We start from the raw sequence: 16,949 nt of genomic DNA, 5'->3' as shown, positions 1-16,949 counted from the left end.
TTCAGATAATGAAATTAAATGTTTATATCATCAACTATCCAGTTAGTATACTATTTATACTGTAACGTTTGGCTACTTTAAATCATTGAATGTAGAGAGAGAGAGAGCGAGAGAGAGCGAGAGAGGGCGAGAACGCGCGAGAGAGCCAGCCCCCCCCCCCCCCCTCGGGTTTTGTTCTAGGTTTGCGTTTTGAGCGTATAAGCTGCCGTAGGTGATGATGTCACACTCGAATGTCAACACAGGAAGAGTTTAACACACAGAGATGGAACTGGATGCCCAATATAAAGAAACGAATAACAAATAAATATGAAGTTATGTTTAAACCTCTGTTGTCAAGCGTCGTCAATATAACCCACCCCCTTTCCTCACGAATGGAACTAGTGTTGTGGAGTCCGCTTTGAGCGTTTCCAGGGTTAGCAGCTAATGCTAGTTAGCTTAGCCTAGTCATGGGATAAGTTAGCAGCTAACGTTAGCCCATTGCTCGCGTCAATTAAATTGCATGTCATTAAAGGTCCGTGCTAGTCTGTGTCTAATGAAAATGAGAGGACAGCTCTGCGCTAAAGCAAGTCTCATCTCAGCCGCGACGTGACAACATATACTCGATGTTCACGATATAGTAATTTACTACATCTCATGTAGAACAAGCCGCGATACATCGAGTATACTCGATATATCGCCCAGCCCTACACCAACCTACCAAACACAAACACCAACCTACCAAACACAAACACCAACCTACCAAACACAAACCTACCAAACATAAACACAAACCTGCCAAACAGAAACACCAACCTGCCAAACAGAAACACAAACCTACCAAACAGAAACACCAACCTGCCAAACAGAAACACAAACCTACCAAACAGAAACACAAACAAACAGAAACACAAACCTGCCAAACAGAAACACCAACCTACCAAACAGAAACACCAACCTGCCAAACAGAAACACAAACCTGCCAAACAGAAACACCAACCTACCAAACACAAACACCAACCTGCCAAACAGAAACACAAACCTACCAAACAGAAACACCAACCTGCCAAACAGAAACACCAACCTACCAAACAGAAACACCAACCTGCTACACAGAGAGACTGACATCTCCCAACAGACTTGCTTGCCACTTGGTGTTCATGTCCGTTTAGTAGTAATCTATAGTCTACTATGCCATCTACATGATTTGACCATGTCTGACCACTGAAAATGTAATTTTATTTACTCAGAATCATTTTATATTATCTAAACATAAAATCCGAGCCACTTATTTGTCAAACACTTACCTCAAAGTTGTTGAAATGGTCCAACTTCTTAAAATGTCAATGGTTAAAATGTCTGTTTACTGGCTAACATCTTGATTAGAATGTGAAATTAGTTATTTTCAATCCGAGTCGCATTCCATTCATCACGACAGCGGCTGGTAAAAAAAGACAGACTCTCCATTGAAATTTGGAGAAGTTGGACTATTTCAACAACCTTGGGGTAAAGGGTTTGACAAACAAGTGGCCCGATTTGCATGTTTAAGTAATAAAAAATGCTTCTATAGAATTACATGACCATCGTCCAGGAGATATAAAGTTAATTTCAGTCTATATTAATTTGCCCGGCTGTGATATGAAGCAAATCGAAGCGTAACACACAGACAGAAACCAGCAAGCTCAACCCATACTGTAACTGAGGGGTACAATTCCCTGACTGTATTACTAGATATGATACTTACTACCACTACCTTTGTACTTAATATTCGGCCACCCAGTACACGGCATAAATATATTATCATGAACACTCTCACGTAGATGAAACGGATCCAACACAAATGTACGAATTAGAAACAGGTCTTTATTTTCCTACACAGCGATGGTGTGTAGAATAAGCACTTAATCACTTAATTACATTTATGAATTGAAATAGTATGCACTTTTATGGCAAGGAGTATTCGTCGGTATATCAATAGATAATGTCCAATCTCTGAAGGCGCAGGTGGTAAATATACGACCTGGAATAGTTAAGGAATAACAGCAATGATACTTTAATGATTATAGGCTGGATACACTAGAGGGGGTTAATCCGGTCGCTTGTAAGCCGACAGGAGTAGGAGGGGGGGGGGGTAGAATCCAGCTGCCTCGTCCGGCCAAGGGTATCCCAGGAGAACCCACTGTAGTGCCGTTCAATGCGCCGGCGATCCTTGGACCACAGATGAAAGCAGGTGGACTCTTTGTGGGCCGGCTCTCTCCGGTCCACGGGGGAGAGATGTGGAGAGACCTCGTCTTGCAGAGCGTCTCCTCACCTTGTGTCCTCTCCAGGGGGGGGGTTTCCAACACACGGTAGTGTCGGGGGTCTTTATCCATAGAATAATCAAAGTATCCAAAGCATAATCCGTGCCTGGGAAGGCGGGCTGTCGTCGGTAGAATAATCCGGTATACAGGTCCACTCGCTCGTCGGCTCTGGGGCTCCTCGGGTGCAGCTTCACATAGGGTCAACCACCCTGGGTAAGCAGCCAGTTCTCTGCCCGAAACGATGGGGTACTGACTACGGTAGTATTCTCACCGCACGAAGCACTATATATTAACAGACTATTATTAGCTTAATAGACTACGTCCAACTCGACGATATAGTGCCAAATATGACTATTCAAATATTAATATACACGATGTCTCAATACCGATGGTAGGCGAACTTGGCCTTACTCCCACACGTGGCATCGCGGGGAGGCTTTACGTCTGTGACTCTATTGGAGGGTAAGAAACTGGACTGAAAAGAAAGTCCTACTTTAGTAGCGCAGTATATATACGCACTATGAACAAATAGTCCCATTAGTGGTGCGGTAGCCAAATTCCTACGCGGAACTAGGACTTGTTCGTACATGTCGAGCGGTACGTTTGAACTGGGTCTGAGGGGTATGGCAGCCTGGCACCAAGGTCTCGACCAATAGTAGAATGGAGACTATTATGGGATGTTCAGTAGGCTAGAATGGATATTCAATGCATATTGTACAAGGAATATACAAGGGATATCAGGGAATATTAGAGAATATACAAATACAATTAAATATATAAATAAATATATATATTCGGTTTAATCTGGCCCTTCACAACACATACCATGTATGGCCCACTAGTCAAAATATGCCACTGTGAAATAGCATTATAGCATGCTTATGACTATAATCATAGTCTGTCTGTTCATGATCCTCCTACGGAAGAATAAGTAATCTCTCTCTCTCTCTCTCTCTCTCTCTCTCTCTCTCTCTCAGAGAGCTCTGCGCTTGACACTTTGAGTGCCACGCCGTGTTTTCCTTTTTACCCCCTTGAATGCCACGGTCCACTCCCAATGTTAACGTTAATATCGCCTAATCTATGTTTTAAATTATGGCTGAGTCTAATCTGCCCGTCGCTTATCAAAGAATCATTTTCCAGTCAGTGTTGTCAAGGCAGATTGGTTTTTTATAGCTTCATTTCCGTTTGAGAGCATTTTGAAAAGCACCCGTTTTCAGGTGAAAAACAACCTGATGATAATCGCCTTTTACTGGAATATTCCAGAACGTTGATATTTGTCTGCCTATTTATGAATCGTTTTCAAATAAACGCTAGATGATCAATAGTATACGTGCACGCACGCACGTTCGAGCCGCGCGCTGATAATAGCTGCTTTCATTTCCTCATGGATTTTACAGTGAAACAGCTAGAGCACATATCACAAAAAAGCTTATATCTCCTCGAAAACGAGTCTGATTATCCTAACACTGATAACATAGATTCCTTACCTGACATCAGATGGTATCCAAATGGTATATTCCAATTCCTGATCACCATTCGAAAAAATCGATAAGTATATTGATCCAACGTGTGTACAGTATAACCCATGCTCGCCGCGGCTCAGAGGATCCAGAATGAACTCTGGTAACTCCGGCTGCATCAGTGGACTGGAAAATGTGGACTGGAATATTTTTTTTCCCCCATCCATTTTCATTGAGTCCATTCCAAAAGGGTGATTTACCATCTGGGAGACGATAGGGGGCGCTTTTTTCACATCTGATCGCCGGCGGCCCCTGGATTTCCAACGGTAGGCTTGGGTGATGCAATATGATTTCAGATCGCTAAAAAAAAGGGAAAAAAAAAATCAGAGAAAAGCCGTGACGTGGCTTTCAACGTCACTATCGTAAACCCAAGATTAGCCGTGAGTGGCGCTCAAAGTGTTAAAGGGGGCTTTAAAGGTGCTGTAATAATAATAACAATAGCTCTACACTCCAAGAGTCATCACTTATATAGTGTTTGGTCAGTAAAATGAGTCTCCCAGTCCTTCCACTCTGCAGTAAACAGAATATAAATATTCTGGTATCCCGTTCCCACTTTATCCAATCAGGAGAGAGAACTCCACACTGTAAAAATGGTCGGACAAAAATAAGAAATAAAAACTAGTTCTAAGCAAATGTGTCATTGAAACAAGATTATTTCAAGATTTATTGAAATAAGTACAAATACCCGTGGAGAACCGGTTCCTAATTGTCCGATTCCTGGAATCACATGCCTCCGTGACTATCAATTCCTCTTATCGATGCCATGTTTTTCCGACAGTTGCGCATTTTAAAACAATAACGTTAGCGCCACGCATGCAGCCATAGCAGACTATTTGATTCCTTGACTAGGAAAACCTAAAGGGCTCGAAAATTGCGACCGTTTTGTTTCTATGTGCAGTGAAAACTGAAAGTGCTTTGCATCCTAGTCATTAATTTACATGGTAAACTAACGTTAGCTGCTAGCTAGCTAAATAGCCATGCTCATTGCAGAGAGAGACAGAGAGAGAACACTGAGCTGGCACGGGTGGGGGCTTGGGGGAGGGGGCCATCTCTGTGTCTGTGTGTGTGCGACATCAGAGGAGGTAGAAGCCTCGGAATTTCGGTAGGTGAATTGCTTTCCTAGATGTTACTTATGTTTTTACTTTTAACCTTTATTTATACAGGTAGGTTATTGCTAACGAATTCTCTTTTGCAATAACGACCTGTTGAATGCAACTACAGTTCAATAGATTAAATTAGTTTAAGAGAATCTCAAATACATTATTTTATTTAACACTTTGATTGCCTAAGGCTAAATTCATGATATACCATAGGTTGCCAGCTCTATTTGTCTATGTAGAAGTTCCCCTTCTTTGCAGGGCTATAACTTTTTAAATTCTATTGCTAAATTGCCATTATTAGGGCCCATTCAATGTCCTATATGTATTGTTCAGGGTGTATGAACGTTAAACTTTTTCATTCACACATTCATACTAAAATATGATCTAAAGTATAAGTATGTTTTCATCTCTTTCTGCAGCTTTCTCCAGAACGTGATTTATAGCCCCAAATGCATTATATTGATGATCAAATACAGTTTGATAGCAATCGGCGCGATATAAAAGAATCCAACTGGACGGACTTCTGGAAGTTACTACACGTAATCTGATGTTGACCGGATGGCCGAGGGGGCGTTTATAATTCCGTGGGCAGCGTTATACCATTCATCTAATGTGGGTCAAATGTTCATCATAGCAGTTAGCAGGGTATCTGCAGGTTTAGCCCAGTCAGATTTAAGGCTTTTTAAGACTTTTTAATGCCACTCAGAATTAAATTTAATACCAATTTCACGATAACAAAATGGCAAAAATCATGGGTACTCTCAGTACACTCATTCAAGGGTACTACGACTATGCCTGCACCTCATGGTACCAAAGCACCTCAAAGGCACTAAAAACAAGATTACAAACATCACAAAACAAACTGGTCAGACTACTGCTTAACCTCACTCCTAAAACCCACTTTACCCCTGCCCACATTCAAAACCGCTCTTAAAGAGCACCTACGGGAGGCTGCAATTCGAAACTGGCCACGGTAAATGTCCAACCCCCCCCCTCCTCCTAATGTACAGTCTCATCCCCATCATATATATATACTATTTTCTGTTATGATCTCTGGGTAACAGTACTGTATATTATTTGCATATCGTATGTCACAAATGTAACAGTACTACAGTATATACCTGTATGTCATGATGTCATGTATGTTTTTACTGTATTTATTTCTGTATATTTTATTTCATTTTTATTCTATTTTACTCTACTCTTATCCTAGGCAACTTTATTGATTTGTGTTATTATTCTAATTCGTGACCTGTCCTGTTTAAATGTTGAGCGATTTGCAGTGTCAAATTTCCCACGGGATAATAAAAGTATTTCTATTCTATCTATTCTATGTTGTGTATGTCAATATGAATTGAAAATGGGGGACCCTGATGTAAACAAGACAAACGTCTTTCTCTGGTCTGCAATGCATCCCCTTATTATTGTGTGTATTGAGCTGTACTGTATTGTACCCATTCTGCAATCTGTTAAATAAAGTTTTCATTCATCCAGTTGTTTTGTTTTTGTGGTTTGGTTGAATGAATACTTTATTTAACAGATTTCAGAATGGGTACAATACAGTACAGCTCAATACACACAATAATAAGGGGATGCAGACCAGAGAAAGACGTTTGTCTAGTTTACATCAGGGTCCCCCATTTTCAATTCATAGTGACATTTATGACATGCACAACATACATGACATTTATGGCATAGGGATATACATGACATACAGGTATATATTACCGTTACATTTGTGACATACATGATATGCAAATATACAGTACTGTTACGCATAGATCCTAACAGAGTCAGGGAACATCGCTTGAAACACCTCTCCTAGTCCCTCATTTCCATTGTAGGACTGATGCTTTGCGACCGTATTTAGAACCCACAGTACCTCAGCTTCAAGGGTTGGCGTGGAGCCGAACGTTACCCGGACAGGTGCAGATGTAATTGGTGGTAGACCTACCTGTCCCTGAGCAGTTGATGTGGACGGCGTCGAAAAGAAATTTGATATTGAAGTTGTCTGCAGGCAGGTTTTTGTAGAGGTAACATGCTTAGCGCTGTGCATGCGTGACTCGACTGCTTTTATTCCCATCGTTCCCAGTTTAAAATCCTTTTTGCAGAGTTTGCAGCGGGCCTCGTACTTTCACTGGGACCAACCACACGGTGCAAACAGAGGGTTTTCGAGCCAGTTCTCATTAAATTTGCACTTTCCCATGTTAAATTAACGAGTGCAAATAAATACAAATCAATTAAACTAAACTAAACGTCAGCGTTATCGCTACGGCTTGAATAACGTGTTACCTATGCTCCGGTGTTCTGAAATAGCTCCCGACGGCGACACACATTAAGGACCATAAATTGGTTCCGCCCCACTGCGCAGCGTACCGTTTGCGTGAAAAAAAAAAAAAAAAAAAGTCTGACTTTATCTCCCGTTAATAATAGTTTCCCCCCAGATTTCACAATGAAACATAAGATGACATGGCATGTTTTTAAGACCTCCGAAAGTCGGATTTAAGACATTTTAAGACAAATTAAGGCCTTAATAGTTGATAGTTGAATTTAAGACTTTTTAAGACTTTTTAAGGTCCCGCGGACACCCTGAGTTAGTATCGTACACATTGAAAAATAACGCTGAATCTTACCGTATCTTCCTCGCGCCGTTGGGCGATGAGCGTGGAACAGACATTTTCCTATTATGGGATATAGAAATAGCCGGTCCATTTCCAGGTTGTATAATAATATATACGTCCAAATCATGTTGTTTTTTCGAGTTATTTGCAGCGATCGATGTTCACTGTGTGAAGACTGAGTCTCTCTAACACTAGCGAGTGCCCGGACCCCATATGGAGTGAGTCCTACCGGGTTAAAGGTAACATCCGTTTTTTCGATCTGCCGATCGGCCACCAGATTGAGGATTGAGAGGAGATCACACTTGTGTCTCAGGGCCCCGGAAAGGAAATATGATTCCGATCACAGATTTTTGAAATATTGATATCAAAGACGAGTTACGGCGTCTTCGGCAACTTGAGCATGGCGGGGAAGGACGCCTAAAAGCGTCTTCCGGCAGTTAAAGTGTTAAGTGTATAGTTAATTTATTTTTGACATGGGGGCTCAACAATAAATGATAAATGTCAATCAGAAATGTCAAGTTGCATGTTGTTATTCTAACCAGCCTAGTTCTGTTGCATTTCCAATTAATTTATTAAAATTAGAATCGGATCGATAAGCAGAATCGATAATGGAATTGTATCGATAAAATCTTATCAATTCCCATCCCTAATCTTGGTTTCTCTCTCCTCATTGGATAAAGTGGGAAGGGATACCAGGAAATACATTTTGTGTTTTCTGCAAAGCGGAGGGACTGGGAGACCCATGTTACTGACCAAACACTCTATATCAGTGATGGCTGTTTGAATGTAGAGCTATTTAACACTTACAGAACCTTTAACTCATTCCCCGCCAACAACGATTATACTCGTTATTGGGCGGCATCGCTTGAACGCCAACTGTCGTGGGGTTACAGACAAAACACCCTGAGGCATTCATCATTATAAAGGGCCATATCAGGATATCCAGATCCCTGACCAATTTCACGCAGTATGTCACTTGCAAAACAAGAGACAACAAGAGTCGACCCTGGACTTACTATATGCAAATCTAAAGGAAGCATACAGCCACACTGCCCTCCCCCCGCTTGGCAGCTCAGATCACAACCTGATCAGACTTGATCCAATATACAAGCCTGTGATCAAACGACAGCAACAACCAGGCTTGTCCCACAGTGGTCGGAGGACGTTGAGGAAGAGCTAAGGGAGTGCTTCAGCTCCACAGACTGGGACCTGTTCCAACGGACCCACGGTGAGGACATCAATGGACTCACCGAATGCATAACTGACTATATCAGGTTCTGTGAGGAGAGCATCGTACCCACTAAGAAGGTACGCTGCTTTCCTAATAGTGCGGTGGCTTAGCAAAACAATTTGGATGCGCCGGACAAAAGCACCAAATTTTTCCCACGTGTTCCCCATCACCATAGCTTTCATTTTGGGGTAGGGGCCACATCATCATGATGGATTTCAAGATGGCCGCCATGTAAAATCAAGGTTCTGCCCATTCATAAATATCTTGGTCCATAGCGAGCTCAATATTTGAGCGAAGACAAAGGTATTGGTTCCCTGTAAACTAGAGAAGCTAAGCTTTCCATTGGTATCATTTTCATTAAGCCCAACTATTGGGAAGGGGGTTTTAATAGGCAATGATTCAAAATGATGTTAAGTTTTTGCCTAGAAAAACTGCCATGCTCATCTTCCAAAAGGTCCCTTGGCCGTACACATGAATATATCAGAGTGGACATTGGTTTTATAGGTACCCACAAGCCTCTTCTTTCCAGACATACCCACTTTGTCCAACTTGCATGCTATTTGGGGAGATAATCAAGCAGGTTTGTGCATGTGGTACAAATGTGTCGAACATTCTAACAACTGCCAAAAATGTGAATGTTGGGTTAGGGTTTATTGTTAGAATGTTGAACATAGAAGATCAATTTTGGTGTCAAACTACACATTTTCTGGGTCAATAAATGTGTTAATGCTATGAAGAATGTCACCAGATGAATATGTGTACCATTCTAACAACATATTTACATCATTTTTTACTTGTTTAACAGTCAGACATGCATGCATCGAATAGACATTTTATTAGGATCACTCTATAAGAGCAAATTATCTCGTAAAGTTATGGTGGAGGGAGGTGGCACAGAGACATAGGAACTTCAATAAATTACATGTATTATTATTATTATTATTATTATAACTATTTAACCCATATAGGCGTATTTAACTGTTATGGAGTGTGGAACTAAGTATATGGTGCAAAGACTATGTGGGAATGATGTTGCGTATGACCAATATGCATAGGTGTGTGCAAGAGTCACACACACAAGAGTGTGTGCAAGAGTCCAGCATGTGTGCATGTGTGTGAGCAAAAGTCCAGAGGTAGGAAGGCTGGGGTCTGTGAAGCACAAGGGAGTGGTCCAGGGAAAGTTGGTTGGCGGCGTCACTGGGGAGCGAGAGGAAATATGAGTAAGTACGAGCTTGTAGCGAATGCGAGGCACCACAAAATACAAAACACTGGACAAGCTTAATAGAATCAAGACTGTACCGTATATATGTGTCTAGGTTCTGGCACTAGACCCATGGCATGCTGGCCTTGATCCTGGTCAGCATCCTCATCAGCGGGCAGGCGGTAGGAAGGCTGGAGTCCTGGAAGCATGAGGGAGAGGTCCAGGGAACGTCTGGGGGAACGTGAGGCTTGAGAAGGGTCACAAGGTGTCTTGACAGGTCCAGGGGAATCACTGAGGAGCAAAAGCAAACACTGGTAAGCGCAGGTTGTAGGTTGTAAGGCAGCACAAAATACAAAACAATAAAATAATCTTAATAGAATAGACTAGAGAACTAGACTGTAGCCTACCATATGTGGCCACGGTCTGGCACTGGGAACCATGGCACGCTGGCTTTGATCCTGGTCGGAATCTTCCTCAGCGGGCAGGCGGTAGGAAGGCTGGAGTCCAGGAAGCACGAGAGAGAGGTCCAGTGAATCTCCGGGTGAGTGCACAGAAGCTGTGACATATCTGTCACAATGGCAGCTGCAAAGATATGTGCATTTCCAATGTGCCTTCTTGCATGAGCACCTTGCACCACAACCGCTTCAATTGCACTTCACAAGTTCATTGCAGGCTTTTGATGCCATGGGTAGATTTCTCCACACAGGAAGCCAGACCTCTCCATCCAAGGTCCATCCCCATCCTTCAGGACTGGGTGCCGGCTGTTGGGCCAGGTCAGACATCGCCCAGATCCCAGACTGCAGGGCTGTACGCTAAGCTTTTTCACTAGGGGCACACTTGCCCCTAAATGAGAAATTTAGGGGCAAAGAATATTTTTTAGGGGCAAATTTTTAAATAACTATTTTACCATTATAGTAGGGCTGGGCGATATGGCCTCTAAATGATATTGCGATATTTTTTGGCCATATCACGATACACAATATATATCGCAATATTTTGACATTTCCTAAAGCACTTAAAAATGCTTGATTTAACCCTTTGATGCATACAGTCACGCCAATATGATGATTATAATAAGTCCCTGCAACATATGTTTGCATTATTAAACCATGAAGATGCTTTAAAAAATTATTTAATGAAAATGTACTAAGAGTAGTCTACTGACACACTAATAAAAAAAATTATTTACATCTAAGACTATTTATATAAAAACTCTTGGGTGCCCTTTTTGTACAGTACTGTGTTTTCTATCCACTTTAGCCAAACACACACACGCATATATATATATATATATATATATATATATATATATATATATATATATATATATATATATATATATATATATATATATATATATACTACTGTGAGAAAATAATAATTACACACAAAGGGATAATGGCTTATAGCAGACTTAATGATTTTAGAATATTTCAGATAATGAAATTAAATGTTTATCATCAACTATCCAGTTAGTATTTATACTGTCTGTAACGTTTGGCTACTTTAAATCATTGAATGTAGAGAGAGAGCGAGAGAGAGAGAGAGAGAGGGGGCGAGAACGCACAAGAGAGCCCCCCCCCCGGGTTTTGTTCTAGGTTCGCGTTTTGATCGTCTAAGCTGCCGTAGGTGATGACGTCACACTCGAATGTAAACAGGAAGAGTCTAACACGGAGATGGAAAGTCACAGTGGATGATATACAGAAACGAATAACTAATAAATATGAAGTTATGTTTAAACTTCTGTTGTCAAGCGTTGTCACTTGTCAATATAACCCACCCCCTTTCCTCACTTTTCCACCGTCTCTGCTTCACTCGGGACCACCAGCTAACGTTAGCCTATAGCTCCGCCGTCCCTGCTTCACTCGGGACCACCAGCTAACGTTAGCCCATTGCTCGTGTCAATTAAATTGCATGTTATTAAATGTCCGCGCTGGTCTGTCTAATGAAATTACAACCGCAACATTATGTCGCCTGTACAGCCCTGGTTGTAGGCTAATGTTAGTGTAGTGAAATGCGAATGAAGGGGTGAAATCACTATTCGCAAGCTTGCGAGTAGATAAAATTTTTCATTCGCACCGGCCAAATTAGGGGGCAATTTGCGACGATCTCGTCGCAGCGTACAGGCCTGGACTGGTAAGCAATTCGCTTTACATGTTGCAGAAGTGCATCTTGGGTAGGTGGAATGTGTTCCATGGATCTGTTTCTTTGACAGAACAACACTCGCCGTGCTTCATCGACAGGTTTCAATTCACTAGTCTTGTCATAGAGGATGATGGTAAAGCGCTCCAGAAGGTGAAAGTGCTGGGCTTCTATGGTCACAGGAGTAAATGGATTTTCTGCCATGAAGTTGAAGGCCTCTGTGACTTGAGGGTAGGCATTCCAAGCCACCCATTCAGACTTCTTCCCTTTCCCGCAAAATGTTGAAGTTGTGTCACAGCCCGTGTATGAATGGAAGATGGGAAGTGCTGTGGACTTGTCTTTCCCAAGAGCATGGCAGATGGTGGAGGAGCCAAAGCTATATTTAGGTTATTGTATTATATGTTTATATGTTTATTTTTATAACCTTACATTGAAACGGCATTAGGAATATTGATTGGATTTAGATAAAGTCATTGAACCGTCTTAGTTGTCATAATAGAACATTCTAGAACATTTGTGATGTCACAGTATGATGTCATGCCTGAACGTTCTAGAACATTTGTGATGTCACAGTATGATGTCATGATCGAACGTTCTGGAACATTTGTGATGTCACTGTATGATGTCATAACCGAACATTCTAGAACATTTGTGTCTCTATATATAGTCCACAATTCTCTCTGTCTGTGTTTTTTGTTCCATGTTTGGGTCTGCTTCGGAGCCTGAGGGGGTGATTTTTATTTTTTTTGTGGGTGTTGACAATATTGTAGAGAAGAAGGAGACAGACAAGAGGAGCAGAGAAGAAGGAGATAGAGACGATAGTAATGTGTTTTGAAGATGAGAAGAAGAAGAAGAAGAAGAAGAAGAAGAAGAAGAAGAAGAAGAAGAAGAAGAAGAAGAAGAAGAAGAAGAAGAAGAAGAAGAAGAAGAAGAAGAAGAAGAAGAAGAAGAAGAAGAAGAAGAAGAAGAAGAAGAAGAAGAAGAAGAAGAAGAAGAAGAAGAAGAGTGTAAACAATTAAAAGTTGATTTACCAGAGACCATACTATGGAAAACATACTACTAGCGTAGTATAAGAAATGAGGAGGGCAGTGGGGCGGCTACATGGCGTAGTGGGCAAGGCGCTCGCCACGAATGACTGAGACGCTGGGCTTGCCTGTTCGAGCCCAGCGCTCCACATTGCTTTCAGTTTAGCTGGTCGTTCATACTAATACACATTGGCCGTATTAGGGGGTGGGAAACTGATGGGTGGGGATCGGGCGTTGTGGACAGCGACTCCTACATGTCGGTTGGTGCGCCTGCGCAGTAGAATCAGGAAGTGTTGGGGGCAGCGTGAGCCTCCCACACGTTACTCCTCGCCACTGAGAGATCGAGCTGCGCAGGTGAAAAGATGCGACTGCTGTTACCTCAAGTACCGGAGGGGACTTGTGCTATGTATGACTTAGTCCACATTGCAGCCGGCTTGTGGGAGGCAAGAAACAGCGTTCGTGACAGGGGAGGGTTGAATTGGATGATACGAAATTGGGATGGGAGAAAATGTAGAAAAAGTGGATAAAAAAAATAAAATGAAGAAGAAGAAGAAGAAGAAGAAGAAGAAGAAGAAGAAGAAGAAGAAGAAGAAGAAGAAGAAGAAGAAGAAGAAGAAGAAGAAGAAGAAGAAGAAGAAGAAGAAGAAGAAGAACTGCGGAGGGCAGTAATACGCCACGATGCGTCTACACTAGTGTTGTCAAAAATATCGAAGTATCGATACATATCGATACTGAATATTTAAAACGGCTTCGATACTCATTTCCCGAAATACCGATACTTTCTGCAGTATCGGTACCAGCTGGCGAGTGTTCTACAGCAAGTTGTTGACGCGCTGTTCCGCCTGCTCCGAGTCCAGCCCTCCCCCTCACAGAGAAGTCTTCAGTTTGTATTTGTAAACAAGAGCTTTTAGCTGAAAATGATGGCAAATGCAGAGCCTCCGCAACTTGTGCTTGTGGATAAAGAAAACAGCAGAAGTGCTGTTTGGAGGTACTTCGGGTTTGAAGTAAACAACGAAGGACAAGCTAAAGCTTCCCCAATGCTATTTGCAAGCGGTGTTAGAGCAGTGCCAGCGCGGATCTCCATAAAGAAATGAAAGAGGTTCGTGACAGCTGCTCTTTCAACGTCACTGTGACTGACGCATTAAACCATTAACTCTAGTTTAATACATGATACGTTGTCTGATGGCGCATAATATCAACAGCTGATTCGTTGTAACGTTACAGCTACCAGCTAACGTTAGCTACTGCTAGCAGTTAGCTCCCTTAGCTTAGCTGGCCACCGTTATAATTACTGCATGGAAACGGAGTAACGTTAACGTGTAAACGTTATGTCGAGGTCATACAATACTACAGTCGACATAAGGTTAACGTTACCCCGTTTCCATCAAGTGTTTAAATAGCAGCAATCTTGTTGAAAATGTAACTTTACTAAAATGCTCCGAGCATAGCCTCTCTCTCTCTCTCTATCTACCGCTACCTCTCTCTCTCTCTCTCTATCTACCGCTACCTCTCTCTCTCTCTCTATCTACCGATACCTCTCTCTCTCTCTCTCTCTCGCTTGCTCTCGTTATCTTTAAATAAAAATCGAAACTGTAACTAACTGTTCAGTTTGTGAGGTACATGCAACACAGATTACAGTGTTTACATCTGTCTGCTTGAGAAAATACCATGTTCTGCATTTGCAATAAAAGTGAGATGAACAGTTATTTTTAAATGTGTGATCTAAAGATAAACAAAGGGTTTTAAAAGTGTTATATTTATCTTCTCTTATAGTACCAGACTCGAAGCTGAGGAGAATCAACCAGCAACAAAAGCTAAATTTGTTTATAAAAAAAAAAATATATATATATATATATATATATATATATATATATATATATATATATTATTTTTTTTGGGGTATCGAAATGGTATCGAAGTATCGATACTTTTCAAGGTATCGTATCGAAGTCGAAATTCCAGTATCGTGACAACACTAGTCTACACAGCCGGAAATCCTAAAGAAGAAGAAGAACAGGCAGTGTGTAGCTTGAAACAGGACTGAACAGGACTGAACAGATAGACTAAACAACATAGACTGAAGCCTGCATTTCGCAACCAAGGTGCCAAGCCTACCGTTTTGCTGTGGAAAGAGCCGGCAAGTTGATTTACGGCTTTCCAGTGTGGAGGAATTTTCATGTGTCGAGTCGGCTGTGATTTTGGAGACTGGGAAAATACAGTTTTCTTACCTTGTAGTAGTGACATGAATATTTAGGAAAGTAGCTTTAGGACCACTTCTGTAAAGAAAGACTTCGCTGTGGAAGAGAAATAAACCATTTGGATATCTTTGTTTTACACTGGAGCGGCTGTGGACATTATTTTTCTTTATCAACGAACGTACTACTCACGAGTAAGCAACGTTAACCAGTAGAGTGGAACGTCGGCCCTCATATTAGTAAGAAAACTCTGTTCCAAGAGGAAAAAGGAATCAACACAAACTACTGGAGCACTGAAAGAAGGATAACAACAAAATGTCGGAACCTAAGAAGGTTGAGATGACACAAAGGGTCTATGAGGAAGATGTCCGTCAGGCCATCAATAAGAGGAGAGCTAAGTTAGGTCAACTAACTGGTCACATGAATAAGATTAATCAATTAATGGATGAGGACGACGACGGTAACTTGGAAGGTGTACAAGATTGGTAGAATTCAACAATCTATTTGGAGAGTTCGGTGAGCTTAAACTTCAGTCCAGGTGGTACTAAGCAAGACATCAGAAGAGGAGAAGAAGAAAGATCAGGATGAATGGTTCACGCCGCAGGCTGACACATTTTACAACTTCACAGTAAAGGCTGACACATGGATGAAAGAGGTGCATCAGCGTATAGCGGAGTCTAGGAAGCACCAAGATGAGGTCAGGCCTGAAGACTGCATCCGGCGTCGTAAAAAGGAAAAAGTCTAGAGCACCATCCACTACACTTTCCAGAACACCATCTGCAAGCGTGCGTCTGAAAGTTGAATTAGAGAGGGCTGAGTTGCTAGCCCAGGCTTCCGCTCTAAAGCAAAAACGACAACTTGATGAACAGGAGGCTCTGCTCTTAGCTACCTCATCTAAGCTAAGAGCAGAGAGGGAGGAACTGTAGGCTGGAGCAGAGAGAGAGGATTTACAGGTCCATGCTGCTTTAGCTGCCGCAGATGCTAAGTTCAAAGTACTGGAAGAGTACGAGGGCCAGCGAGCCACATCCAGAGTGTCCCGTAGGGATGGAATGAACTCTTACATATAGAAAAAGAAGCCCTTTGAATCACAAGCTCACGAGCAGGCTACGCCTACTCCTCAGGCCGTAGCGATAAAAGGAGAACCTGCTTACAGTAGCAGCTCCAGAGCACCTGGCGGTGCTACACAGAAGGAACAAGAGTCTCCGCAACAAGAGTCCACACGAGCCATGGTGGATTTCCTAGTGAAGCAACAAAACCATGCTACTCTGCCCCCTCAACAGATTCCTATATTCAAGGGAGACCCTATGGGGTACAGGCTATTCATCAGGGCCTTTGAACACGGAGTGGAGGACAAGACAGATAGTAACAGAGACCGGCTGTACTTCATGGAGCAGTACACGGATGGACAGCCAAGAGAGCTGATAAGAAGTTGTCTTCACATGGAACCAGAGGGAGGCTATCGCGAGGCAAGGAGGCTCTTGAAAGAACATTTTGGAAATGGATACAAGATCTCAATGGCGTATATACAATGCACTGAACTGGCCTACTATCAAGTCCGATGACGGAGAGGCGCTCCACTCCTTTGGCCTCTATCTCACTGGATGCCTCAACGCTATGGCTGACGTGGAGTACATGCAG

General features: G+C 42.1%; 2 protein-coding genes across 2 annotated transcripts in view; both read right to left on the bottom strand.

Annotated features, from left to right (window-relative positions):
* LOC311232895 (uncharacterized protein) overlaps positions 1 to 16,539 on the bottom strand; it is a gene marked incomplete at both ends in the record, with an annotated part of 54,705 nt that extends 38,166 nt beyond the window's left edge. The window contains 2 exons of the mRNA XM_084319730.1: positions 10,048 to 10,180; positions 16,463 to 16,539. Coding sequence (XP_084175856.1) covers positions 10,048 to 10,180; positions 16,463 to 16,539 — 210 coding nt within the window. The remainder of the gene's footprint in view (positions 1 to 10,047; positions 10,181 to 16,462) is intronic.
* The window catches only part of LOC311233020 (unconventional myosin-XVIIIa-like), a gene marked incomplete at both ends in the record, with an annotated part of 212,117 nt that overhangs the window by 184,496 nt on the left and 10,672 nt on the right, over positions 1 to 16,949 (bottom strand). The window lies entirely within an intron of this gene.

The sequence above is a fragment of the Notolepis coatsorum genome (genome assembly GCF_963971535.1).
Source record: "Notolepis coatsorum genome assembly, chromosome: 8".
Taxonomy (NCBI): Eukaryota; Metazoa; Chordata; class Actinopteri; order Aulopiformes; family Paralepididae; genus Notolepis; species Notolepis coatsorum.
Note: the sequence above shows the minus strand (reverse complement) of the source record. Positions and strands in the feature narration are given on the sequence as shown.